Source organism: Panthera tigris, chromosome D3, assembly GCF_018350195.1.
Source record: "Panthera tigris isolate Pti1 chromosome D3, P.tigris_Pti1_mat1.1, whole genome shotgun sequence".
In the NCBI taxonomy this organism is placed as follows: Eukaryota; Metazoa; Chordata; class Mammalia; order Carnivora; family Felidae; genus Panthera; species Panthera tigris.
In genome coordinates this window covers 2487132-2513350 of record NC_056671.1, presented here as the reverse complement: position 1 = coordinate 2513350, position 26219 = coordinate 2487132, and the positions used below count along the sequence as shown (strand labels likewise).

General features: G+C 45.7%; 1 protein-coding gene across 1 annotated transcript in view; it reads right to left on the bottom strand.

Annotated features, from left to right (window-relative positions):
- Positions 1 to 25952, bottom strand: part of LOC107180358 (transmembrane protein 132D-like) — a 279778-nt gene extending 253826 nt beyond the window's left edge. Inside the window, exon 1 of the mRNA XM_042962802.1 lies at positions 25924 to 25952. Coding sequence (XP_042818736.1) covers positions 25924 to 25952 — 29 coding nt within the window. The remainder of the gene's footprint in view (positions 1 to 25923) is intronic.
- Positions 25953 to 26219: the final 267 nt, after the last annotated feature.

Sequence of the window (26219 nt, the reverse complement as noted above, 5' to 3'; positions counted from 1 at the left end):
CAAGAAGCGCTATCAGAAATATCCAAAAAAATTGCATTCCCTGGCTGTTCAGTTCTACATTCTTCTATCAGCATGAACTGACTGTAGTGAACGCTGAACACGGGCGTCTCACTGCATGCTATTATTGGTAACTAAAGAGCTGGCTTAGACCTTGTATTCGTGTTAATATTTATTTTGATTTCAATAATCTGGAATTTTTAAGTCTTGGGAAATTTCTCCATATCTTTAAAAATCCAAGGATAGTTTAGACATTGTTCCTGAAGCAGGGGGAGGAGTAGATAAGATTATTATGTATAAATAATTGGCACTTTGTGCCTTACTGATCTTTGAGTCTGCTGGGTGGATTCCATTAGCAATATGGTGGATGAATGCTACCTGCCCATCCCTTGTGTTTGGGGTCTCCATGCAACTTGCTTTGGTCAACAGATGTGAGCAGGTACAGCACAAGCAGGTTTCATCAGATGCTCTCGGCTACATCCCCACCTTCACAGTGGAGAATGTTCCCTGGCTACACACACTGGTCCAAGGAGGGTGTGGGAACTATCTGGCCTGGCCCAGGTTCCATGGGACTTTGTTCCAACCTGCAAGTTAGGTATGCTGCATTAATTCAAATGACATTAGATGACTTGGGATAGAGGAAAAAGATCAAGGCTGCCCGCATTCATTCAATAAGTGTAGTGAAATAACTAAGTAGGATGACAGAACAGCCCTGAATGCGTGTGTCAGCTACCCACAGGGAATGGGAAGGGAGTCCCATCACACAGCAGAAGGAGGTCCAACCGAACCAAGCTTATGGGACTGGATCTCAGCTCTGTGCTTTCAGTCCAAGGGACCTCGGGAAATTAGTTTATGTGCCTCAGTTTCCTCATCTCTAACATGAAGATAATAATAGGACCTACTTAATGCATGGATTTGAGGATGAAACACATCGATGGCAAATGAAACCATTAGAACAGACACACAAAACACGGTCAATAAACAGCTTTGGTACCATCATCAGTAATTAAGTAGAGGCTTCTTTATTCATTAAAGATGGCTTTGTCTACACTAATGAAGCGTATGTGATTATTTGAGTGGTGTTAAAATTTTTAAATGGTTTCAATAAAACGCAAGAAAAGCCTTATCTGCTACTAACATGAGCGGAACATCTGAACAAGGACTGTGCGCTCCTGTGAAGACTCAAGTGTGACACCTACACACGGCCCAGCCCGTGGCGGGTACAGAGCGGGGAGGAGGTTTGGGAGAGAAAGAGGGCACATCCTCACATTCTCAAGTCTACCAGCTTGTTCTGGGTCGCAACTCAGGAACCTGCGTAAAAGATGGGCAATGTTTCAAAACACTGGAGAGTGGAGGGAACACATGGCAGGCAGCAAACGCTGTCCGCTGTGGGACACACACCGGCCCTGAGTGTCCCTGTGCATTGCTCACGACTGTGCCTCATTACGGGTGGTCTCAAACGATTCCTTAAGTGCACAACTGACCGATGGACTGCGTGATGCTGACGTGCATTTCCAAGCTTGATTTTTAAAAACATTCCCTTAGGTAATTTTTATCCCTCGGCAAATGACCGAGGGCTTCTTCCAAAGGACTTCAAATTAAGATTTTGGATAGTTTTGTTTTGTTCTGTTTGCATAATAGAGGCATTTGGAAGAAAGGACGAATAACATACAGATGTCGATGGCCCCCCGGAATGAAAGTATGAATACAATGCATTTTCAATCAACATGCCAATGAGATGTGTGTGTGTGTGTGTGTGTGTGTGTGTGTGTGTGGCGGGAGAGAATATCTTGACAATTTTATTAAGTAAACGTATTTGCATAAGAAAACCCATGAATATTTACAGGGGAAAAAGACATAAGAGAAAAAGATTTGCTGTAGTATATATCAATGTGCACTGTAAAATTTAATAACAGCAATTAAAAGAGAATTGTGTTGAAATATGAATAAATAGTTCCCTGGAACTAAATAGAGCATCTAGAAGCCAAACCGCATACCTATTGGTACTCCACTAGAGACACTGCTGGTATTGCCCGTTGTAACTTTTCCTCTCCCTGTGCACACGGGATAATCAAATTTCTCAACCGCCTTTGCAGTTAGATTGGAACATGTACTAAGTTTTGCCTGTGGACTATCACGTAAGGCACATCTAAGCTTGCACTTAAAATCATGTGTTCGATCCCCCAGCCTGACTCTGTCCTGTAGCATCTGCCCTGAAGGGCGTGGAGAGTGGATGCCATCACACCAACATGGACAAGGGACCCTCCTCCACCCTCAGATTGTGCTACGTGGGGCAAACACAAGCTTATTCGCTACAACACAAGTTTATTCACTACACCAATGACTTTCAAAGCTCATGTGTCACAGTACCACGGTCTAGCCTATTAGAGCTATGAAGGGCATGTAGTAGGTAACAGAAAAAGCAACAGTATTTAACATAAAGGGAAAAGGAGATGATTCAATAAATGGCATTCAAATAATTACCCGTTCATGTTGAAAATGAGAAAACATGAGACAGATGCCATACACAACACACAAAACTCCACTGGGTTCACACAATAAAAGTGTATTTTCATCCCGCATACTGCACTTGGATATGGGGCTAAAGACCACGAAATCAGTTGGGAAAATGCTAACAAAATATTAAGTGAAAGATACAGAGTTTGGCAATAATATGCATGTAGTAGTTTCACTAGAGTAAGACTTGTCATCGAAAGAGAATCCCTCCAGAGACCCCAGAAATCACACTTCCACACCTGTACATGCGGGAGGACTTGTATTTGTCAGATAGATAGATGCTGGGTTTCCTGCAGAACCTCACCCCGTGAAGACCCTTGTGCACCGCGGCCTCCAGCTCGCCCTGTCACGAGTGTCTCAGTTCCGGGGCGGGTTCCACCGAGCGACCCCACCCTCATCACGGCCAAGGCTAAGGACCCAACACAGCTGCAGGGAGATAGCAGAGCCGGTGAGCAGAGCACCAGTCTCCTACGGCTGCCGACGTGGATTTCCAAGGCTGATTCTGTTTTTAGATTTCGTGAAGTAATGCCCATCTCACTCGTGAGGCTTGGGTGAGCCAAGCTTTACCCCCAGTGCTCTAGGCACAGCTCCTGAGGATGGCCACCCTCCTGGGACCGCCAGGACCCAAACATACCTGTTCGCACCATCCAGTGGTCTGGGGACCAGATGACGTTGCAGTTGTGGGTTGTGTTATGATGGAGAAGAAAAAACAAAGAGTATCAAGGACGACCAGGAATCCCCAGAATGCACACAAGGGATAAAAATAGGAGACCTTCAAATCAGTTGGAAGGGAGGGAGACAGAAAGGCAAATCTGAATGGCGGGGGAGCCCTGGAAGGAAGGCTGAGGTACAAAGAAATCGCGAAGGTATTGGCAGATGAAATCCGGAGACTGGCAAATGAGTCTCACCACAGCTTTCTGAAAGTTCCTGGTTAACCCTCACATGACACCATCACTTATTTATCCCACGTCTTCTTTCTGAGGATGGCGGCAGTGGGAGAGACCTCCAGCTTCGATCGTCCACACCACGGAACGTCACCGTGTGTCAGTATCAACCAGGACATCACGCTTTGGAACAAGTGTGTAAGGAAAATGAAGGATGAGCCCTGCACTTGGCAGAATATTCCAGTCTCTCTTCCCGAAGAGAGCCTTCCCACTAAACAGAAGTAATCCCACCATTCAACCAGTGTTCTGGATGGGATCTGGGTTTGCTTTTGTGTTTCAGGAACCATGGTGGGGCTATAAAGACACAGTCACTCAATTTATACTTATCAAGTGTCTAGTAAGAGGCAGTCACTGTAGGTATGGTGCTAGGTTTTAGCCCTCAGGAAGCTTTTTTTGAATGGGAGGCGGGAGACAGGTATTGGCCCAAATTCATGAGGGATTCATGGATGCTGTAAGCTTGAGAGCACATGATCTGATGCTTCTTCTGAATGGATAATTCTAATTGCTTAATATTTAATCAGAAGAGTGACTAAAAAGTCATCTCTTTCTTTAAGAAATCCAAGATGCTTCCATGGTGGTAGTGAAAATCAGCATCAACAAGAGAAGTAATACTGAGTTGTTAACCTGGAGAGTGCATACTGACAAATTGAACATTTATCTAAGTAACGTTATCTGAAAAGAAGCAAATGTGATTTCCAAATCAAATTATTTTTCCTATTTCTTATTACAAAAAGGGTCACAGGTCATTGAATGACTGCAAGACACGCCTTCAATGCATGTGTGACCAAGAAGGCAAAATTACGGCGGAACGTGACGGCAAGATACCCCCAAGTAGGACACCCCTCTGGTTGCAGGGAGGGAGAAAAGAATGACTTGAAATTGGTAAGACAGGGTGAAATATCTTGCTTTCTTTTTGCAGACGGTCTTCCAGACCCAGGTTCTACCATCAGCATTCCAGATGAAACAGGCTAGAGAAAGAAAAATCAATGCTACTCTTGCCTATGAAATTGTTCCCGCTTTTGAAATCTGCCATTTCACAGGACAATCCAACACACCTACAGAATTCGGTAATATGTCTCCTCCGACTCAACAGCTGCGCATTTAGCCCGCAGCCATGTTTCCAACATGGACGAAATGATACATACACGAGAATATTCTTTGCAGCATTATCTGAAATGAAGAATGGGAATAAGGCAATATCCAACAGTAAGGGACTGATTACATAAATAATGATACTTCTGCCCAATAACATATTACGCACCGATTAAAAAGAATGAGCCAGCTCTATATGTTCTGACATGGAAAGGCCATGCAAGATATAGTCTCAATGGACACAAAGCAACGTGCGGAACGTGTGTACTGTTAACGGGTGTGAGGACAGAACAAGAATTACGTAGGTCTTACGTAACGTAGATAATTATATAATCTTACATATAACAAGAATTATGTTCAGTAAGGAGGCATAGGGAAAGGGCTGTCGGGAGCCACTGGAAAGACGATTGTATTAAACATGTAGCCCTTTGTGCTTTGTACTATTTTCAGGTACTATATTGCCTATTCAGTGATGAGGATGAGGAAAATAATGCAGTTGAGAACGAGAAAGGAGGAGAAGCAGGAGAATGAAAATCAGAACAGATTCCCAACCTGACATCACACTAGTCACAAAGAAGTACAGAGCCCTTCGAGGTTTGCGTCTTCTGAACTTTCTTCCAATGGTCTAAACACACATTGCATAAGACCAATCACCACGCAAAAAGGCTGCTGAGGCACAAGCGTGCGTAAAATGGTTGGGGAGAGCGAAAGTCGGGAGAGTCTCGCGCTGAGCCACCGTCTAGCAGCAGGCCGGCCAGGGCCCCGGATGGGGGGAAGCAGGCAGGCTTTCTCAACATTATGTGGGTCAAACTACGCTCACTCAAGGAAACAGAAAGTGAAACAGCCTTGTGACGCCACATTTTGTATTCTGCCATAAAATCTCCATTACCGGCATGGGAGAAAGGCAAGGAAAACTGGTCACGTACATCCCTGAATTCAAGTGTGTGCTAATATATCAACGACACAGATCAGGTCTCAGGCACTTGAAAGCTGGGAAGGGTTTTTAACACATTTTGAATGTGCTGCAAAGTAGAAGGGCAGCAGGAGGCCGCGAAGGGGCAAAGGGTGGGTTGAGAGAAAAAATAGAGACGCCAAACGCTGAGATACTGTGACCTTGGCTTTTGGACAAGACAAGCAGTGGTCGCCAAGAAATGGAGGCCACCTCTGATCAGGAGATACCTTTGCTCTACCTGGTCAATATTCATTCTCTTAGGACAAAGTGCATTAGCATAGGGCTGAGTGGGACACCCGAGAGCGTCAGGGGGCACAGGGAACTTCTCTTCCACTTGGCATGCATTTTTCTGAAATATTAAGTTCCTTAGGGCCGCCAGGGATTTTAAAGCTTGCGTGACTTCAATAGCTGCTTCCCAACGCCTTCTCCACCTTTGTCCATATCCTCCTGGTGTTAAGTGACCTCCTATCATGTAGCGTTTGATGTCAGACTCAGATAAGTCCTTCCGGGTCCCATTTTGACAGCTGTCCGAGGCATCCTACCAAAAAACAAGGGGCTTGCTTTCAGGCTTCCGTGGTTCACGTTTAGGCCACGAGTACAGGAGACCACGTCACTCTGGCCTGCGGGGCACAGTAAGCAGGAACGCCGTAATGCCGCAAACACAGGGCACTTCCCCAGGCTTCCTCTCAGGATTCACAAAGGGTTTTAAAAGCTTTTATTCTATGAGCCGATTCAGTTCTGCAACCCCTAAGCCACGCGGCCTTATTTAAGACAATGATTTGCTTCGATGTGATTTGTACATTTAAGATTAGTCAAGAGATTTTCTGGACAGTCGTTGGATAGACTGCCGGCCAAATGAACATTAATGTTTCACCCAAGACCAGGGGCAGTGAATACACTGTTTTCCTAACTGTCAGGAGGAGTGACCGTCAAGAGAGAGTCTCTGCCTTTTGCACGCAGATAGATGCCTTCGGTTTTTACTGGAACAAAGATAAAAAGGGATATATCACATATGACGCATTAAGCCAAAACCTATAGTATTTGAAGGCGTGGCATCCAATCCAGAGTGGCTCAAATCAGTTGCCACTAAGGATAGAGGGATGTATGCAGCTGGAAACTATTTCAGCAACCCCACTCAGCCCTGCACCCATGTCCCCGGAGCTCTCCCAGATCTCGTGGGAATTACTTCTCAGTACTGGGCACGTTACCCATTGATATGGGTGTCTCGCATTTGCTGCCTGCCTGGGATACCTTGTCTGCCAACTCAGGCGGGGCACGTGTGCCTCGTAGGGATGTGAGTGACACTTGCTGAGGAGGAGAGGGCTGTTCAGACTGAAGGCAGACGACTTCCGCAGCACTCAGGAGTGAAAGCAACGTGAATCCTTACCTTATTCAACAGGCTCAAGGACTATAATCACGGACAGGCAGAGCTGAAAAAAAAGCACGAACCCATACAACTTGATAGCTTCTTTTTTGCACAGGTGACGAAGCGGGACAAGAGAGAAAATAACTGGCTTCTGGACACGGATTGTGTTCAAAGTAGATCCCGAGCTAGCACCCTGCCCTCCTCGTTAATTCTGAGTGAAACCAGACAACACGCAAACAGGAACGGGAACGGAAACCGACACTGCACACGGTCATTAATTCGACAACACCGCACTGAGCCTGTTTTGTGCCTGTGCCGATTCAGGCGCTGAGGGCGGATTTATGGACCTTCCGTTCCAGTGAGGAGGGAGGGACACACGTGTACATGTGTAAACAATATCATTTTAGGAAGTAAGGTGCGGCAATGTAATAGAGACGCCTCCAGCTGCAGGTGTGTGAGTGAGTCCAGCTGGGACCAGAAGAGTCACCAGCAGAGCCCAAACTGCACCGGCCAATCTCCAGGTGACCCTCAGCTGCCGGGCGACACAGGAGCCATAGAAATGCTCACTGTTTTGTGCTGCCCATCTCTATTCTACAGTACATCACGGCCCTAGTTCACCGATATGCTGACGTGAGAAACAGATATCCCCCCAAAATGGACCAGTAACTTCAAAATCTCCAAAGGTAGTACAGGTTAGACTCTGAGGAACAGGAAGGAGTCAGTCCAGTGTGACTGAGTAGCTTGTTAAAAGCATGAAAGCAGGGGCACCTGGGTGGCTCAGTCGGTTAAGCATCTAACAGGTCACAATCTCGTGGTGCCTGGGTTTGAGCCCTGCGTCGGGCTCTGTGCTGATGGCTCAGAGCCTGGAGCTGCTTCTGATTCTGTGTCTCCCTCTCTGCCCCTCCCCTGCTCACTTCCGCGTGCTCTCTCTCTGTTTTTCTCTCTCCCAAGAACAAACATTAAAAAAATTTTTAAAGTGTGAAAGCATAGAGGGAGACACGACTGCACACAAGGAGAAAGGGGACAGATTGAGTGTGGCCCTGTAGACTGTGGTAGAGATTTCACCATGATCACAATGGGAAGCTACAAAACAAGAGACTGACATGATCTATTTATCTTGTTGACAGATAACTGGATACTCTGTAGAGCACAGAACACAGGGAAGAACAAAAACACTTGGATGAAAGCAAACTACTCTGACAGTTCAAGTAAAACCATACACCTCCTCCTATCCCTGAAAAAGCACAGAATATATATGATGTAGCTATGAAGAAGTACGTTACACATAAACGTAATCAGATCTCTCATTTATGTATGGTAGTGGACAATAATAGCAAGACAGTGGATAACGGTTGTACACATATCAATTCGAGGGTGGGGGTATGTTCAAAAGAATGCTGATATAATCCTGCCCAATTTATCTGCACACATAAACGACCAGAACATCACAAAATGTTTTTCGGGTCCCGAAGCATTTAAAAGAGGTACACCTACAAGGAAAATCTAATCCAATCTTCTCTAATGCATACCCAGTATTTACATAAAACATAGCTGTATTGCTTCTCAGAGTGATAAGTAAAACGGTTATGAAGAGAAATGTTCCATCAGGATTACCCACAAGCGAATAACACAGCCATGCAGGACGAGCGGGAGAGCCCCCTGGGAAAACTGTATCATCTCGCAGCCCATCACGTGAGCATGTTCCCTCGGGCAGTGCAGAGACGAAAATGTCATTCCCCTAAAAGGAAGGTGGACAAATCCTTTTAAAAATAAAAATGGATAACCAAGAAATCCAAATATTATGTTCAGACTCTTACCTGCATCTCAACCATGACACAGCATTTAGAACTTGGAGCTACAGTGGCGGGGTCATTCTCTGAAGATCACAAAGGCCCCCAAGGCAGCCTGTCATTATCTGTAGGACCACCATTTCCCATCAGGCTTGGTCTACTGGTAGCTCAGAGAGTCACAGGATTTACCACTAAGTTCAAACTGGGTCTTCCGTTTATGTGAGCCTTACAGGGCGGGGAGTGATAGGTATACTCAAACATGAGTTTTTTAAAGGACATTTGGATAAGGTCAGAGGCATGTGGAATTCAGACACAAGTAGTAAAAAATATAGGAGAATTTCAAAAGTAGGAACCCAGCCATGACATCCTTTGCAAAAAAAAAAAAAATTCTACAATGAAATTCAGTCACAAATATAAATTGTACACATTTGGGAGGTGTGGAATTCTAGCACATCGTAAGCCAGATTCCTAGGACAGATTCTTATGAAACCCAGAAGTGTGTTCACACATTACATCTTCCACGAGGAAAATGCATCCTACGAAATGCTCTTTATTCTTTTACGGGCTACTGAGGAGCACAATGTACCCTGGAATGACTCCGAGGCATTGCTTCCAGAGCAGCTGCAAGGACAGAGATACAAGAGGTCAAAGCCCCTCGCCATCTAAACACACCAACCTACTGCTGGTAGACCTGGCCCAGAGCAAAGAATCTAGATCCTACATTTTCTGTGATGTTCCTTCCCCCTAAGAGAACCATCATCACCCCTCCCTTTCAGCAGGTTCCAACCACCACTGCAAAGTTAGAAACAGATTTTCTGTGTTTGTATTTTCTATTGTTGTTGCTATACTTCTAAGCTCTTCTTGGCAACAATGGCAGAAAACAAGAAAGGAATGCCGTAATCATGACACACATAAGCCAAAGGAAAGCCATCAGGGGATGGGGGTGGGGAACCCACACCAAACACAACAAAAACTGATGCAAGGAGAAGTCACGGCTCACAGAAAGATTGCACCGATGTCTACAGATTTGTGTTTTGGTAATAGATGTTGGACATCGGTTTCCCTGCTTTCCAAGAATTCATCCCCTCTTTTCTCTGATACTACAAGCTGTATTTCCACCTCTTCCTCACTCAAAGTCCATGTGGACTGGGTAGATTGATTCTATTCCAAGCCAAGGGGGGATTTGATCAAGGTCTGGAAAGTCATACCATTTCATGGCATTGCATCAAAAGTGGTTCATAGATGGGCATTTGATGCAATTGAGCCAACCACAGAAACCCCCACACTTCTGAGGGTCACTGGGGAGTCCTCTCTTTCCCCTGGGATTGTTGAGGGATAGAAAATGGGCTTGGGGTTTCTGGAAGCCACATTTTCATCAAAGAGAAGAACTACTCTTTGAATGGACAGAGGAAAGCAGAGCTGAGAAGCAGAAAAGGATTTATTGCCATGGGCTCTGTTTAAATCCTAGAACCAGTCATGCGTGAAAGTAGTGCCTCAGAATTCCCAGTTTTATGAACCAATAAATTCCCCATTTTACTTAATCTGGCTTCAGTAGGGTTTCTGTCTTCCGCAATTAACATATTCACAACTAATACGTACTGGTGCATGCATCTGTAATTCATTGTTTACAATCTACAGCAGAAGTAATAATAAACATGTGACTTGGAATTATGGAAGCTTTAAACACCAGTGATTATATGGTCCTCATACAAAAATTCCTTCCAGTCAAATAGAAAAAAGAATTTAAACCCAAAATATGACTACTCATATCACATAATTTGTTTCATCAGTTAGAAGGTATAATTGCTCCCAAGTTTTTACATTTCAAGCATCACCTTACAACCATAAAAAAGTCCATCGTCATGACTCAGTAGAATTCATGTTTTATAATTCATGCATTTTAAATGTTTCATCTATATTTTTCACTATCACTTATACTGAATGGAGCTGTAATTATTTATTTCCATCTCCCCACTTGGAACTGCTTCCCGCCTCTAAATTCAATACCCTGGACAGCACCTGGCAAAGACAAGGCTCTCTGTTGGCAGGACAGGTCCAAGGGCAAACTGATAACCATGAAAGCCGTCAGGAAGAAAGGTTAAAAGTAAAGGCTGAGTGGCCTATCTCAAATTACTACATCCACACTGTTGGTTAAGAATGTGCCAGCATCAGGGCGTCTGGGTCGCTCAGTCAGTTAAGCGTCTGACTCTTCACTGCGGTTCAAGTCATGATCTCACAGCTTCACAGGTTTGGGCCCCACATCAGAGAATCCCCTGGTTGGGATTCTCTCTCTCTCTGTCTCTCTCTCTCTCTGTCTCTCTCTCTCTCTCTCTCCCTCCCTCTCTTTCTCTCTCTTCCACTCCCCCACTTGTGCTGTCTCTGTCTCTCTCAAATAAATAAACTTAAAAAAAAAAAAAAAGAATGTTCCAGCATCTACCCATGTCTCAATACCCATCTCCCCAAAACTAGTGTACCAAGGAACTATTATTAATCTTAGGACATACAAATACAGCTACCAATGAGGTTCTCAAATTTTGCTTCTAAAAGTAGACTACAGTAATGCCTGGGATGTCAGTGGTTTATGTAAATGTGGGAAGGAGAGAATGATAGAATATAAGATCCAAAAAAAAAAGAGGAAAAAAATGATGAGTAGAAAAAAAGAAATATGGAGGAAGTAGGCAAATAGAGGTAAAATTGGAGGTTGACACCAATCACCTCCAGCTCTTAGGACATAAATTTCATGGCCTCGTTACTGCAATTCTTTGGGTCTGCTACTGATTTAGTCACATGGGCATATGCCATTTTTGATTCAGAACATCACAGATGTCATCATTTCCAGACCTGACCCAACTGTCTAGCCTCTGGTAATTATTTCCAGTTGCATTAGGAAAGAAAAGATGCATTCAGATCACTATAATGCACCTAACCAATCGGAAAATGTCACAGAATGGAGAAAACTCCCTCCCTCGTGCCTGAAGCATTATCATACTTAGATACCGAAGCATGAGATTTAATTATCATTATCGTTACTGAAGCTTGGCTAGCTGCAAATGAATTTCAAGTTCCAGGTACCCGGCCAAGGCGCAAAATTAAGATGCTGTGAGCAGACTTAATTTTTAACAATACAAATGCACACCTTCATAAGAAAATGGTTCTAATTAAAACAGCCTTGGCCTTGGGGAGAAGGGGTGGTAAATAAGAGGTGGTATGAGGTATTAATTTTAGAACAGAGTTTTTTTCCCACTTTATAACCTATCCACATGTTAATTTTAGAATTTTTCTCTTCACAGTGTAGATATTTATAAAAATGAATCATATACCCTTAAAAACATACTAGAGAGATAAAACTAAGACAACTTTGATGGGGCTCACTCTTGAATCTTCTAATTATTGTTCTGCTTTAAGACTTTTTTTCTCACATATTTTGTAGTTTGTTCTGCCCAGCATACAACAACACATCAATATGTCACTGAAGACTTTTAAACACAATGGGTGTGATTATAAAAATGATGGGCACTTGTGGGGACATTACTTTTCATTGTGGCACTGGGGGTTTCCCATCTTACTGAATCATCCCTAAAAGTGCGTGCACAGAACAAGTAAGAGGCATGTGGGGGAGAACGCAGATGCATGTGACTCTAAATCCCCCAAATTACATGGAGGACACACCACCTCTCACACATCGGGAGAAAAATGACCCTTTCTGACCTGGATGGTCCTTGATTGGCACTTGGACCTCAGCAGTAGAAAATCCAATTAATTTCTCTTCTGTCTCCATGCCTCCTAAGCAGACTTGAAATTATTATGGGCAATTAGGGTTCCATATATTCAAAGATGTACTGATTAGCACTCACGTGGATGCCTAGATAGTCAAACCTCCCATTGTAAATCAATGAACAGGCAATGGAGGTCTTAATATATCACTAGTTTTATGGGTCAGAGTTCTTGGATGCAATCAACAGCAGCCTTACTGGATCTGGTGAGCGCCACATAAACAAGCTTAGATGCTCCAGAGCCAAAAGTAGTACAGGCAGGAAAATGGCTCAATTATACCACTGCACTGTTCTAGCAAAAAAATCATGGTAGATGCTATTACTTCCTATGTAGCTATACACACTAGGGATGACAGGATACACACACCATCAAAGCTGGCTAAGAGGGACCAGAGTCCTCAGTCACTGTGCTTGCCAATTTCTCTGCACAGGGTAATCTGCACTTGTATAGACCTCGCTTCTCCTCCTTGGTCTTACAAGCGGGGTCTTCTTGGCAGAACCCAGGTTACAGGTGGAGCCCTAGCTACAAGGGTCTTTGGGAAATGCCACTTTAGTTTTTACCCTCTACGTTTCAGAAAGAAAGCTAGAAGGGGATTGGAATGAATATTGGTAAAGCCAATACATAGCTTCTCTAGACTTTCTTGAGTGGGGCCCAGGGAAAGTAGGGAAATTGGCAAGAAAAATGCAGGAGGGTAGAGATAGGTCTGTCATGTGTAGGTATAGAGACCCTAAGATAGCCTCAGAGTTTGCCATAGCCCTAGAGCCACTTGAGAAAGCAGCTAAAGTTCCCTGTGTCTGTTGAATGGTGTAGACCAGCTCAGTCAGAAACCAGGGTAGCAAATGAGCAAGGGCACAGCTTTGATGAGACAGGATGGAAAGCTGAAAACCAGGCTTAACAAGGGAGACCAACGGCCAATGCCACCCTCCGTCACTCCAACCCAAGACAGGCACTACAGAAATGCTTGAGACTTAGAAGCAGCTTTTGGAAAAGGGCAAGAAGAACTCAGAACTAACAAAAAGGAAAAAACCACACGGACCTACCTGTGACTGACTGAGGTGAACTTTCTGCCATGTGGGTAGAAAGTGGAGAGCAAGAAAGAGAAGTTACACTAAATTTAGAGGAATAAAAATCACATTTCTTACACACCTGAGTATACCATCTGATTGAAGCATCCTCTACAAAAAAGCCAGGTGTAAGGGCAACTCTCAGAATGCAACCAGCTCCAAAGAATACATTCGTCCATAGAAGGGGTCACTGGCAGTAGGTACAGTCATCCCCTTGATTGCCAAAGGGAATTTTATGATGCTCTTCTGCAGTTGTTGGTTTCTTTGTCTATCTTGGAAATGAACAAAGAGACTGTGTTCTCATCTCTGTGTCTCCTGTGCTAACGTACATAGCCCCTGACTTTTTGCATAAGCTCTTTGTAATTCAGGAGCTCCCCAAGACCGCCTGGTGCAGTATGTCACCAGAACTCACAAAATTCGGTAAGACTGCTACACTGAATTAGGGTTCACTCAAGGAAAGGATGCAAATGAAGATCAGCAACCGTAAAAGGTCCTTTGGGTGACCCAGGGGTAGAACTTCCAGTTGTCCTCTCCCAGCACAGCCCCACAGTGTTCATGGTATGTATGCATGGGTACTGCCCACCAGGGAAGCTTACCCAAAGCTTGGTGTCCAGAGTTTTTACTGGATGTTGGTCCATTAGGCATGACCAACACCTGCATGGGCTGACCTTAGTCCCAACCCCTCTAAAGATGGAGTTAGTATCTTGGGTATCACGACCTCCGCCATAGATCCCATTGTTAACACAGACCATCCAGTGTGGCTTAAGGTCCCCAGGTCCTTAAACAAAGACATTCTTGTCAGGTTGAGAGGTTATCCCCAGGAGCAAGGGACAAAGGGCCAAAACTGTCTCTGGGTAAGGTCAGTCCTCTACTGCACATATTTAACATCTGTTGAAGAAAACGAATGGCTGATTACTGGGTGGAAGGATGAGTAGATGGATGGACGGACGGACACCAATTCCAAAATAAATTAAGTGTGCATTCTGAATGTCTTTTCCTCTTCATGAGCACTTGCAGATTTCTCACAGGCTTTCCCCTACAACTCTCAAAAGATTTAGAGGTTGCTTGCTGAGTTGTTCATGGCATGAGTCCAGCGTTTAATTCCACCAATCAACGTATAATATATTTTGCAAGGCTGGAATCACTACCACCCAAGTAACGATGCCCAGCCCCCAGGGAATATGCTGACTGGGGTGAAAGTGGGGGAGTCTGACAGATGAGTACTTGTTTCTGCTTGGTTCTGTGAAATATCGATTGCTATGGAGGAACACAGATATAACACATGGCAAGAAGAACAAATCCCTGGCTTTTAAACTGAAATCACTGTGAAGGAACCTTGAAGTGTGTTTTAAGGAGTTTTAATTCAGCCCTTTTGACCCTGAAGTGGCCGAAATAAGAACTCTTATGTTTATTCACTTGAAACGCACTGGCTTTCCACTTAACAGACCAGAGTGGTTTGCGGAAGCTAACAGAATACCGACCTTTCTGCAGGGAGTGGGTGGTGACGCCAGGCCAAGAACACTAAAGGCTCTCTTTGGAAACCCATTTTCATGCCATCCAGATGCGGAACTGCGTCCCATCAGCAAAGATGGAACGCAAATATGTCGATGATTCGATGATGGATGAAGGCTCAGATGTCGCCAGAAAGAGAAAGCCTATGAGGCAGGACAGCCCTTACAGGACCACAGCTCCCATGTGACAAGTCATGGACACTGTTAATAAGAGACCAGTCTGTTCACTGGATGGAGATGGCAATCGATTTTCTTTCTGAAACCTGTAAAGAGTCTCCTTTGTACTTACTTTTTTTCCCTGAAAAAAAAAAATGCTAAGTTCACAGGTAAGAACAAAACCGTGTGCCCTGCAGAAAACCAGGTGACCCCCGTTAATGGAGAAACTCAAAATATCCGAGTCAATGTCCTAAAGCCTCCAGCTTCTGTTTTATTCCTCATTCCTTCCCATCTCCCAATTTCCAAACAACACTGTTTCTATTCTGGCTGCAAAGAAACCCTACTAGAGCACTGCTTCTCAAAGTTCAGGTGCACCCAAACCACCTGACAGGCTTGTGGAACCACAGGTTGCTGGACCTAACCCCCAGATCCTCCAGCTGTGTAGGTCAGAGCTGCTTTATTTCTAATATTTTCCCAGGTGATGCTGATTCTGTTTGTTTGGGGACCATCCTTTGAGAATCGGACTCATCACACCCTCTGCCCATTGGTATGGGTGGCCTCCCAAGAGGGATGATGGCCTCTTACAAAGTTCAGGCAAGTGGACAATGCTGCAGTGCTTGAGGCAATCAATCGGGGTCATGACAGGTCATGGAAGGTCATAGTAGTTCATGGAGACTCAGCCCCATGACTCAGCCTTCTGATCATACCAGGGAGGGGCTGGTGCTCCAGGGAGCACTCAAGTCAAGACTCTGTCTACCACGTTGTTATCTATGCTCTAGCCCCAGACCATGCCAGGTGGGGGGGAGGGGCGGGGGAGGGGGCAGTACCTTCTGCAGCAAGTTCAAGGGTTGCCCAGCAACATTAATTATGAATTAAAGACAATGTTATGGCGCCTGAGTGGCTCAGTCAGTTGAGCGTCTGACTTCAGCTCAGGTCGTGATCTCGCAGTCTATGAGTTCAAGCCCCACATTGGGCTCTGTGCTGATGGCTCAGAGCCTGAAGCCTGCTTCGGATTCTGTGTCTCCCTCTCTCTCTGCCTCTCCCCTGCTTGCTCTCTCTCTCTCTCTTTCTCTCTCCCTCTCAAAAATAGACATTAAATTTTTTTTAAAAACATTTAAAGACAATGTTAAAATGTACGCCAGAGAAAACATTTTTGGAGCACACAAGATTAACAGGGCAGTAAATTCTACCCTTCTCTTGATTTCATGCTTCCAAATTTCCGACCTAAATTTTAGATCCATTCAGACGCTCATATTGAATAAAGGATGTGCGATGAAAGTAACAATACCCAGGTAGTCAAGACAGTCAGCCCACAATATTAATATATTCTATCCTCCAAAACCTGGAGATGAAAGGTATGCAAACACGAATAGGAAAACACCCTAAAAGTCACCATCTGCTGAATTCTAGAGCTAATATTCAAATAAGTCCTATCATGTAAGGTTAAACCTGGCAAACGCTACAAGATTCACAAACTAAAGCTGTAATTTCTCACAAGGAAGCAAGAGATCATATCCAGTGGAGAAGACCAGAGAAAATGTCTTGAATCAGAAGATATCTGAATGAATCGCTGAGAGATATTCCCAAACGTCGATGGGCACACATTCATCCACAAGAAGAGAGTTGTTTTCTGAACACTCTCAACTCATCCACATGTACTTGAGTAATTTCTTTTCAATGAACAAGTTGGTATAAAATTGCTTAGATTTATAATTATAAAAAGGGAAATAAAATAATGCATTTAACCGTCTCCTCTTGGACAAAATAAACCAAAGGAATGCCTAGAAATAAAAATAAAGACAACTGGGAGAAAAAAAAATGGTGGTTCTTTTGTCAGGAACACAGCAGGAAGGGCCAGAGCATTTGAAAGAGTCAGCAGAAAACCCTAAAGGGCTCTCCTCCTTGGCCATCATAAGCCTATTATTGTAATTACATGTCTACTTCTAAGAACCGGCTAATATTTTTGAGATTAAGGGTTATGCGCTAGGTCAACCTTTCTCAAAGTTTAAGTTAAAGTGGAGATTCTGATTCTGTGTGTGTAGGCAGGGGAGGTACCCGAATTTTAAATTTCTAAAGAGCTCCCAGGTGATGTGGTCCAAACGTTAAGTAGCATGGTCTGCCCTCATCTTTTTCTTTTTTAATTCCAAGATGGTGTAGAAGAATAATTGGTACATAATGGGCCCCAAATTGAATAAACACTCGCTTAATGGGAATATGTAAGCATCGTACTCCTGAATTACTCAAAATTCTTCATGGCAAACAGCAGAAACCAACTCTGGCTAATTTCAAAAAGACAGACCCAGGTGCAAGGGCACTGGGGGGGAGGGGGGAGGGGGGAGGGGAGAAGGGTCCATGGGATTGATGAGAGGTGAGGTATAGGGCCAGGGGACGGGTGGGACATTAAAGGAATGGGCGCAAGGGTCTTGGAGCCGGAGCACTGTGGTCAGAACTTTGTCCCTCAGAGGGCAGGGACCCTGACCACCATTTAACCATGTCTCTCAATGCCTGCTTCATGTCCGTGCTCCACAGGAGCCCACATGGTTAGACTGGTTTGGGTCAAGGACCTGCGCTGCAGAGCATAGGAGCAACACTTGATCTCCTCTCCCTACACCGTGTTCAATCCACAAAAGATAATTCCAACTTAAGGAATCTGGGCTGCCCTCAGGAAAGGGAAATAAATCCAGGACAGGCGACCTAGAGGGCACCCATCCTCTTAATTTCAGAGACACTGAGGGAGGTGAGAAGATTATTAGCACACGCCCCAATCTATTGCTTTTAAATGAGTCTCTGATGACCAGCCTTAAAATTTTACCATCATGCAAAGAATTTGTTACAGAGACCTATACAGAAAAATACAAGCCAGACCTTACATGAGAGCTCAGAAATCAATAGGTTTCTAACTTTGGGCAAGTTGTTTAACCTCTCTGTGTCTAAATAAATGAGGTTAATAATCCAGGCTTTAAAACTTGTTGACAAAGTGCCCGTTGATGGATGAGTGGAGAAGCAAGATTTGATGTATACTTGCAACGTAATAATACTCAGCCCGAAAAAGGAAGGAAGTTCTGACAAATGCTACAACATGGATGAATCTTGAAAACATTATACTAGTGATGTCAGCCAGACACAAAAGGACAAACATTGAATGGTGCCACGTCTATGAAGCCCCTGGAGTTGTCACATTCATAGGGACGGGAAGTAGGTGGTGGATGACGGAGGCTGGAAGAAAGAGGGCGATTAGTGCTTCCTGGGGACAGAGTTTCAGTTTTGCAAGATGAAAACGATCTGGGGGTGGATGGAGGCGACGGCCGCAAGACAACGTGAAAGCGCTGAATGCCCCCGAACTGTATCCCCAAAAATGAGTCTCACAGTGAATGTCATGTCCTATGTACCTTAACACAATAAAGAAAAGCAAGCTTGTTGAATTAAGCAAGAGTATGCAGGTGTTGTGGAAGCACAGGACGGGTATCATCTTGTTTCTCTGTTCACTTTAACACAACAGAGTCTGAGGCTGTCCGTGGTAAATGTATCTGGGGCCCCTCCGGCCTTAATTCACCCATGTATTCTGTTCCGCACCCCGCCGGTCAGTGGATCTCAGGGTGAAAATACAAAAGGAAGGAGGACACAGTCCGTGATCTCAAGAACACACGGCCAAGTGGGGATTCACCTCTCAATTGCTGGCCAAGACAGGAGCTTCAGCTACAGCTCCTAAGGACCCTGGTGCGATCCTCTCCCGTAAGAACGAGAGGGTCCGGGAGTCAGTACATCATTCTCTGGAACACCACCGGTGACACCCTTTCTTCTACCATAAGCCTTGCAACCAGCTTCTGTAGCAATCCCCTGATGCATTCATGGACCCCTGCCTTGTTCCGATGCTCACTTCTCCCTTCTCCTCTGTCACCCAGCTCAAACACTGAAACAGCCCCCAACATCTGAGTTTCTTCTTCTGCAAGTCTGGCTGCTTCCTGGAGGGCGGGGTCTCCACGAAGGTAACACTACCATCCAAGCATCCAATGCTTCCTTGCTAGAAGGAAGGACCAAAGGACATTCTAAGTTGAAGAATAACATGCGGCCCATCAGCTCATGCCAGGCATCACTAAGAACTTCAAATTTACGCACATGTGGGCTCCATTCCTTGGGCTGCAAGTGGGTAATTAATGATGTTAACACACAAAAACTACTTGGACCCTGCTGTGTTCGTCCCTAAGTGAATTACAAGCGTGTTCCTAGGATGCATTAGGAAGTAAACAGCACGTAATCGGAGGGATTTACAGGGCAATTAGGTTAAGTACTGACGAAAGTGCATTAGTCTGATGAGGCACCAATATTCTGATAACAGATCGACAGGGGCATTGGTCCAAATTTCTCCCCAGGGAGAAGCGTGAGTTCACCTCAATCCGGAAGAACTGCCATATTAATTAATCCCCAACCTCACAGTCTCAGATGCACCACAGGAGTCAAAACATCTGCAGCAGAATTCAAACCAGGATTGCTTAAAAAGTATTGGGAAGATTCTCTCCCTCTCTCTCTCTCTCTCTCTCTCACCATGTACCAGACAGTGTCCAAAGATCTTTACATGTGCTTTATATAATCTTTACAACACTGTACAAGTTAGCTACTTTTATCAACCAGATGGCATTTATGAGGAAACTAAGGCATAAAGAGGAAAAATAGCTTGCATAAGCAGGGTCACAGAGCTAGTGTATTTTAAGGGTAATTAGCATCAGCAATACCCAACACGCAATGATGGACCAAGGACAAAGTAACATAAGCACATCCATTTGCAAAAGGAAAGCTGGGGACCACAGGGCAGGCTGTGGTCCATGACTGCGGTATTAAGAGTTAGCATCGAAACCCAGGTAACGCGGCCCCAGAACCAAAGCTCTTGGGTGTCATATAGGTTAGCAGTGTACTTAGGTGCAAATAACAGAAATATAACGAGAGTGGCTTAACCAAAGAGGCATTAATTTTGCCCACATAACAGAATGCCCAGAATCAAGCTATTTCTAACACAGTTTCAATGGCTCAGCAATTTCCAGACCAGAATGAGTCATCCCAGCTGTAAAGAGGCTGGAAGGGGTGGGTGAAAGCTTTGTCATGAATGGCCTGGATTCACCAGAGTTCTGTGATGGAGGAAGATAACTGGATGGCTGACAACCAACAAGGTCAGATATGATCCCCCTGCTACGCTCCCTCTCGTTAGAACAATTCTCTTCCTGGAAATTCGATTCCAATCACATCTCTACAGTACCTTGACTGTTGTGAATTACAGGACAGAATTCTGCTGGGAAGGAGCAGAACTTAACCAAATGCCTACAGGGTCCAGAGGGATAGAGGAAATGAGCAAACAGACTGGGTGGGGGCTGTGGGAACCTGGGAAGAGCACACACATGTCGCACGGAAGCACGGCAGCAGTGGTCATTGCGATCAGGTCACAGCCACGCATGCCAAGTACTCCCGGATCTCCCGGGATTGCTGAGGATAACGGACATGTGGATTTTACGTGACGTAGCTTGTAAAAGGTTCGCGTCGTCTGACTTTCCACGTGCACAGCAAACTAACCCGTCTTTGATCTGAGATTCTTCCATGTCTAACAGCTGACCCACTCTATACAACCACCTGGCCTTGTCCCCTGTAGTTTTGTTCTCTTACAATCAAAATCACTTCTGAAGAAATGTCTATGGATCTAAGGAAACAAATGTTTCTTGTCCAATGTTGTCTGAAGGCTTATCATACAGCAATACAATGGCTGCTATGAGGCCGGACACACTAGCTGTCATCCCGCCACCCCGCCACCCCGCCACAGAGAACAGAGATGCGTGGATTGTTGTCTGGGAAGGAAATCACCGAACGATTTTACTTCCAGGTGGATCTGGGGTCCATAGTAACCCCCAACACCGGAGTCGTATCTGCAGATATCTGGCCTGTTGGGATCGGGAGACCAGGTTTAGGTAAAAGGTTGCAAAAGAATGGCTCACAGTTCCTCGCCACAAATAATGTTTAATTTGGCCGACACATAGTTCGTTAATTTGTAACTACATTTAAATCAGAAAGCCTTTCCTTACAAATCTGTACATGTGAGCTCTTTTTCTTAAATATTTATTTTTGAGAGAGCAATGCGGGGAGGGGCAGAGAGCCTGATGTGGTCCTCGAAGCCACGAACCGTGACATCATGACATGAGCCCAAGTCGGATGCTCAACGGACTCAGCCACCCAGGTGCCCCTGTGCGAGCTTCTTAAAAAGAAAAACAGGCTCTGAAAGCACAGTCCTGGCACCGCTCCCCCACCCCCGCCAGTCCCTGGGACATAACCAGCCTCCTTCTAACATTCCAGGCACCTGCAGCCTGGAAGGTATTTCAGTTTGCAGTGAGACCACTGAGCAAAATTAACACTACTAAAACACAAGAAACCAACAAATGAGAAGTTAGATGTGACAAAGGCTGAGACACCTTACCACCACCCCTCTGTTTGGTGGGTAGGTAAACAAAAAGAGCCCAAACTGTAATTTCACTACAAGCGGGATAGATGCCAAAATCGGAGGGCACCCATGTTTCTGAGACCCAGAGCCTGGAAATGACAGCTGCAGGGAGGCACCGTCACCCTCAGCCCAGATGCATCATCACCTTACAAGTCCATCTCTGGCTGACCTAACACCCAAGGTGGGGGGACAGAATGGGGGGGGCACAGAGATCATCCAGAGGTGGATTCAATGGCCGAGGGGTCTTTGGGCTTCCCAAGGGGGGCAGGACATATGCTTTTGTGTGCTTAATGTGGGAAGTGGGGATCACAGAATTATGTGTGTTGTATTTTTTTCTTACTGTTGAAGTTTCTAAATTTAAATATGAGTTCAGCCCGTGGCTGGAGGCCAAGCAGACAACGTGATGGGGGATACTGGCTCCTGCCGCACACACATCATTCCCTTACTTGCGTTCCCTTCTTTTATCCCCACTAAAGCACGGGGCTGGGAGCCAGGCAGCTGCATGCAGCAGACCCCGATTCCTCCAGAATTCTGGATGTAATCTTCATTTTGCCAACGCAATTCACTTGTGCAGTATTTGGAAAGGAGCACGGGATGGCAGTTGTTCCTGCTTCTTTTCACGGCGGGGCCACACCCACCACCCGGCAGGTGTGGGTTTGCAGTGGCGTCTACCCTCTCTGCAGGGGCCCTCCTGGGGGACGCTGGGAGCGGCATCAGCATTCCCAGGTGGATGGCAGACACAGCTTTCGCACCCTCTGGGTCACAGACATGGGGGCACAGCTGACAACCTTCGCAATTTTGTGAGCGTCTCATTCCCTCCGTTAAATACCTTCCTGCTCAAAAACCTCGAGCAGGTCTGTGAGCCCGAACCTAAGTGATCCGGAAGCTTTGGTGCAAGCAGAATAGGGCTGAGCCAGCAAAGTGAGATGGAGACTCGGAGAAGGAGCATAGTCCTGATGGAGGTGGATCCCCGGTCCCAACACAGAGATCCAGGGAAGGGACTATGGTAGCCTGGCTGTGAGTGACCACAGGAAACAAGGGGAGAGCTCAGGACCGGAACTAGGACACACGCAGGAAAGACATTCGGCAAGTCTGCGATGCTGAGTCACAGAACTCCTTACAAAGACCCACAAGTGCCCCACAACTGTGGGCGGAGCCTGAGAGCCACGTGTGCAGGGTCAAACCCGCGGGTGCACACTAGCAGAAGGAGGCAAGGCCGGGGTGCCAGCCATTCAGGCGCTCTGAAAACTTCCGTTTTCAAGACTAACACAGAAAATGAAGAATGAGAAAGATAAAAAGAATGTAAAAAAAGAGATTCTAGCCACCAGGCTCGGGTGAGCAAGGTTCATGTATAGGAAGGCCTCCCTCCACTCATTAGACCGAGTTGTGCGAATGCACCTCAGGGTCAGCGTTGCCTCCCCGTACCCCATACCTCCATCAGTGGCTAGACTGGCAATTTTTTAAATCTCAGGCCTGACATTTCTGATGCCTCCTAGGTAGTGTTAGGGCCTTGGGGAAGTCACTTTACCTCCCAGTGCGTGAACCTCCCAACCTACTACTAGGGGGCATCTGCACCTACTTTGTGGTGCTGTTATGAGGACCACAGACAAAGCTGGGGGCGTGCCTCACACTGTGCCTGCCGGCGGTGACACTTAAATTCGATAAAACGAAGCAAAATGCACGTGGAAGATTACATAGATGCAAGGGTCTTTTTCCACTGAGTTTCAGAGACCACATGTCATTTGCTGGTCTCGGAACCCTACGCGTGAGGTGACTTTTTTAATAAAAATACCTAAAAATACTTTTATTTTTTTTATTTTTTTTTTTTAATTTTTTTTTCAACGTTTTTAATTTATTTTTGGGACAGAGAGAGACAGAGCATGAACGGGGGAGGGGCAGAGAGAGAGGGAGACACAGAATCGGAAACAGGCTCCAGGCTCCGAGCCATCAGCCCAGAGCCTGACGCGGGGCTCGAACTCACGGACCGCGAGATCGTGACCTGGCTGAAGTCGGACGCTCAACCGACTGCGCCACCCAGGCGCCCTAAAAATACTTTTAAATAAAGCAAACAAAAATGAAATAAAATAATAACCAAGCCAGAGTGTAAAGCTTTAAGCATCCCAACAACACCGGGAACCCTCGGAACTCCAGGCCTTAAAGGCCGTTCACTTAACAGACAACTGCTTATTCACGTTGTACTCGTGTTCGATCTCGTGGTCTGGCAAGCGTTTGCCATGAAGGGCCAAATGGTCAGTATTTTTGGCTTTGTTGGCCGGACAGCCTCTCTTGCAAATACACAATCGTATCCAAGCTACACTCGGTAACTAAGAGAGAAGCCACACGGTGAGAATCAAATTCCTTACAAGTTTTGTAGCTTCCATGATAATTAAAGTCAACGTCGTTTTTAGAATTTTTTTTTTAATTTTTTTTTAACGTTTATTTATTTTTGAGACAGAGAGAGACAGAGCATGAACGGGGGAGGGGCAGAGAGAGAGGGAGACACAGAACTGGAAGCAGGCTCCAGGCTCTGAGCCATCAGCCCAGAGCCCGACGCGGGGCTCAAACTCTCGGTCCGTGAGATCGTGACCTGAGCTGAAGTCGGACGCTCAACCGACTGAGCCACCCAGGCGCCCCTAGAATTTTTTAAATACACACACACATTTGTACTAGGACAGAAAACACCTAGGACCCCACTGAAATGCACTTGTGAACATGCCAACCTGACACAGGACAGAGTTCGCTTCCACACAAGACCTGCATCAAACCTAGCACGGGACTCAACAGAGATTAACTGGGTGCATGTTCAGGAATGTCCTTGCCAACGCAGGACTTATTACCTAATTAAATATGGAAACACTTAGCCAATTTCCCTACATTTAGCTAATTTTCCGAAGTGTTCCTATTCCTAAGGCACTCATTTGTCTTGGCTTATCCGCCCCTCCTCCCCCACCCACTTGATTTTTCAACTTCAGCCAAATTGCCTTCATTTAAACTCAATTAACTTTTGAAAGGAAAGGTATCACCCTAATCCCACTTGCTGAACTAAATTCTCTTAATGTTCCCATTACAAATTCCTGTTTTCGATGTTTTAAATATGAGAATCATCCGACATTTGGTTTAAAGGTTTCAATCAGTAGTGTTAATGGAACTCCTTAAACAACCTTCTTTGATTCAAACTGAGTTTTTGGTAATCATTTTCTTAAACACCATGAGGAAGTTTTCCTTAAAGGACATTTCATTTTACCATTGAGTGCACTGCCCTAACAAGAAAAGGACATTTAAAATACAAAAACCAGAATTCTTCTCCAGAAAGGCATCTAGAATCAGTTGTATTGGATTATGGTACCCTAAAATGGCCCTAAAAAAGGGGCGCCTGGGTGGTTCAGTCAGTTAAGCGTCTGACTCTTGATTTTGGCTCAGGTCATGATCCCAGGGTCGTGGGATTGAGCCCCACACTAGATCCAAGAGAATCCCAAGCAGGCTCCACACTCAACAAGGGATTCGTTCTCTGTCCCTCTCTGCCCCTACCTCGCTTGTGCGTGTGCTCTCTCTCTCTCTCTCTCAAAATAAATATATATTTAAAATGGCCCCAAACTACCCAACCCAAGTCAGCGACACATCTAGTCTACACAAATTTATTTCTGGTTTTGTCCCCAAATCTGCTCTTCCTCCTAGAGCCATCTGCCATGACTACGGGGCCATCTCTGACTCTGCACATTCTTTCAGAGTCACAACCAGCCCAGCAGCAAATGCTGGCAACTCAGCCTTGGGGGCTTACCTAGCACCCAGCCACCTGTCACCACAACCCCTGCTACCACCCTGGACAAGCCACTGTCTGCTCTGGTCCAGACCGTTGTTGGAACATCACCTTCCCCCTCCTGCTTCCACTTGTCCCCTTCCAATGTGTTCTCCACACAGAAGCCAGGGGCATCCGCCTAGAGTGTGTCAGGCCAAGTCACTGTCCAGATCCAAGCCAACCATGGCTTTCCATATTGCTTGCAAAGGCAAAGGCAAAGTCCCTCCCGTGGCCTCTCTGGCCTCTCGTGTTCCTGGCCATCCCGACCTCTCAGAACACCTGTCTTCCCATTTGCTCTCCTCCCCCCAGCCACACCTGCCCCCTTGCTTTCTGGAAGACGCCAAGCACACTCCCTTCTCAAGGCCTCCCTACCACTCTTTCCTCTGCCCGAAGCACACGGAGCCCGCCTGTCCTCCTCCCGCCAGCTCTGCGCCTTCCCCACCAGCAGCGAGGAGCAGTCACCTCCCTTAGGTCACCCCACCCTCTCACGCTGCTATGTTCTCCCCGGAGCTCGGCATCGCCTCGACATGCAACACGTTTGCGTGTTACCTGCTCCCTCCCCCCACTGGAGTCTCACGAAGCCGGGACTGGGTCTGTCTGTTCACTGTTGTGACCCTACTGGCCACAACTGTGTGCTTCACACAACGCCCTGATGACCAATGTCTGATGCACATTAATGTCCACCCCCTGCTTTAGCATCCTAATAAAGGAAGCTGATGCTGAGGGTGTGCTAACAGGTGCCTGGCATTGTTCTGAGTGTTTAAAGGATGAACGCGTTGGGCGCC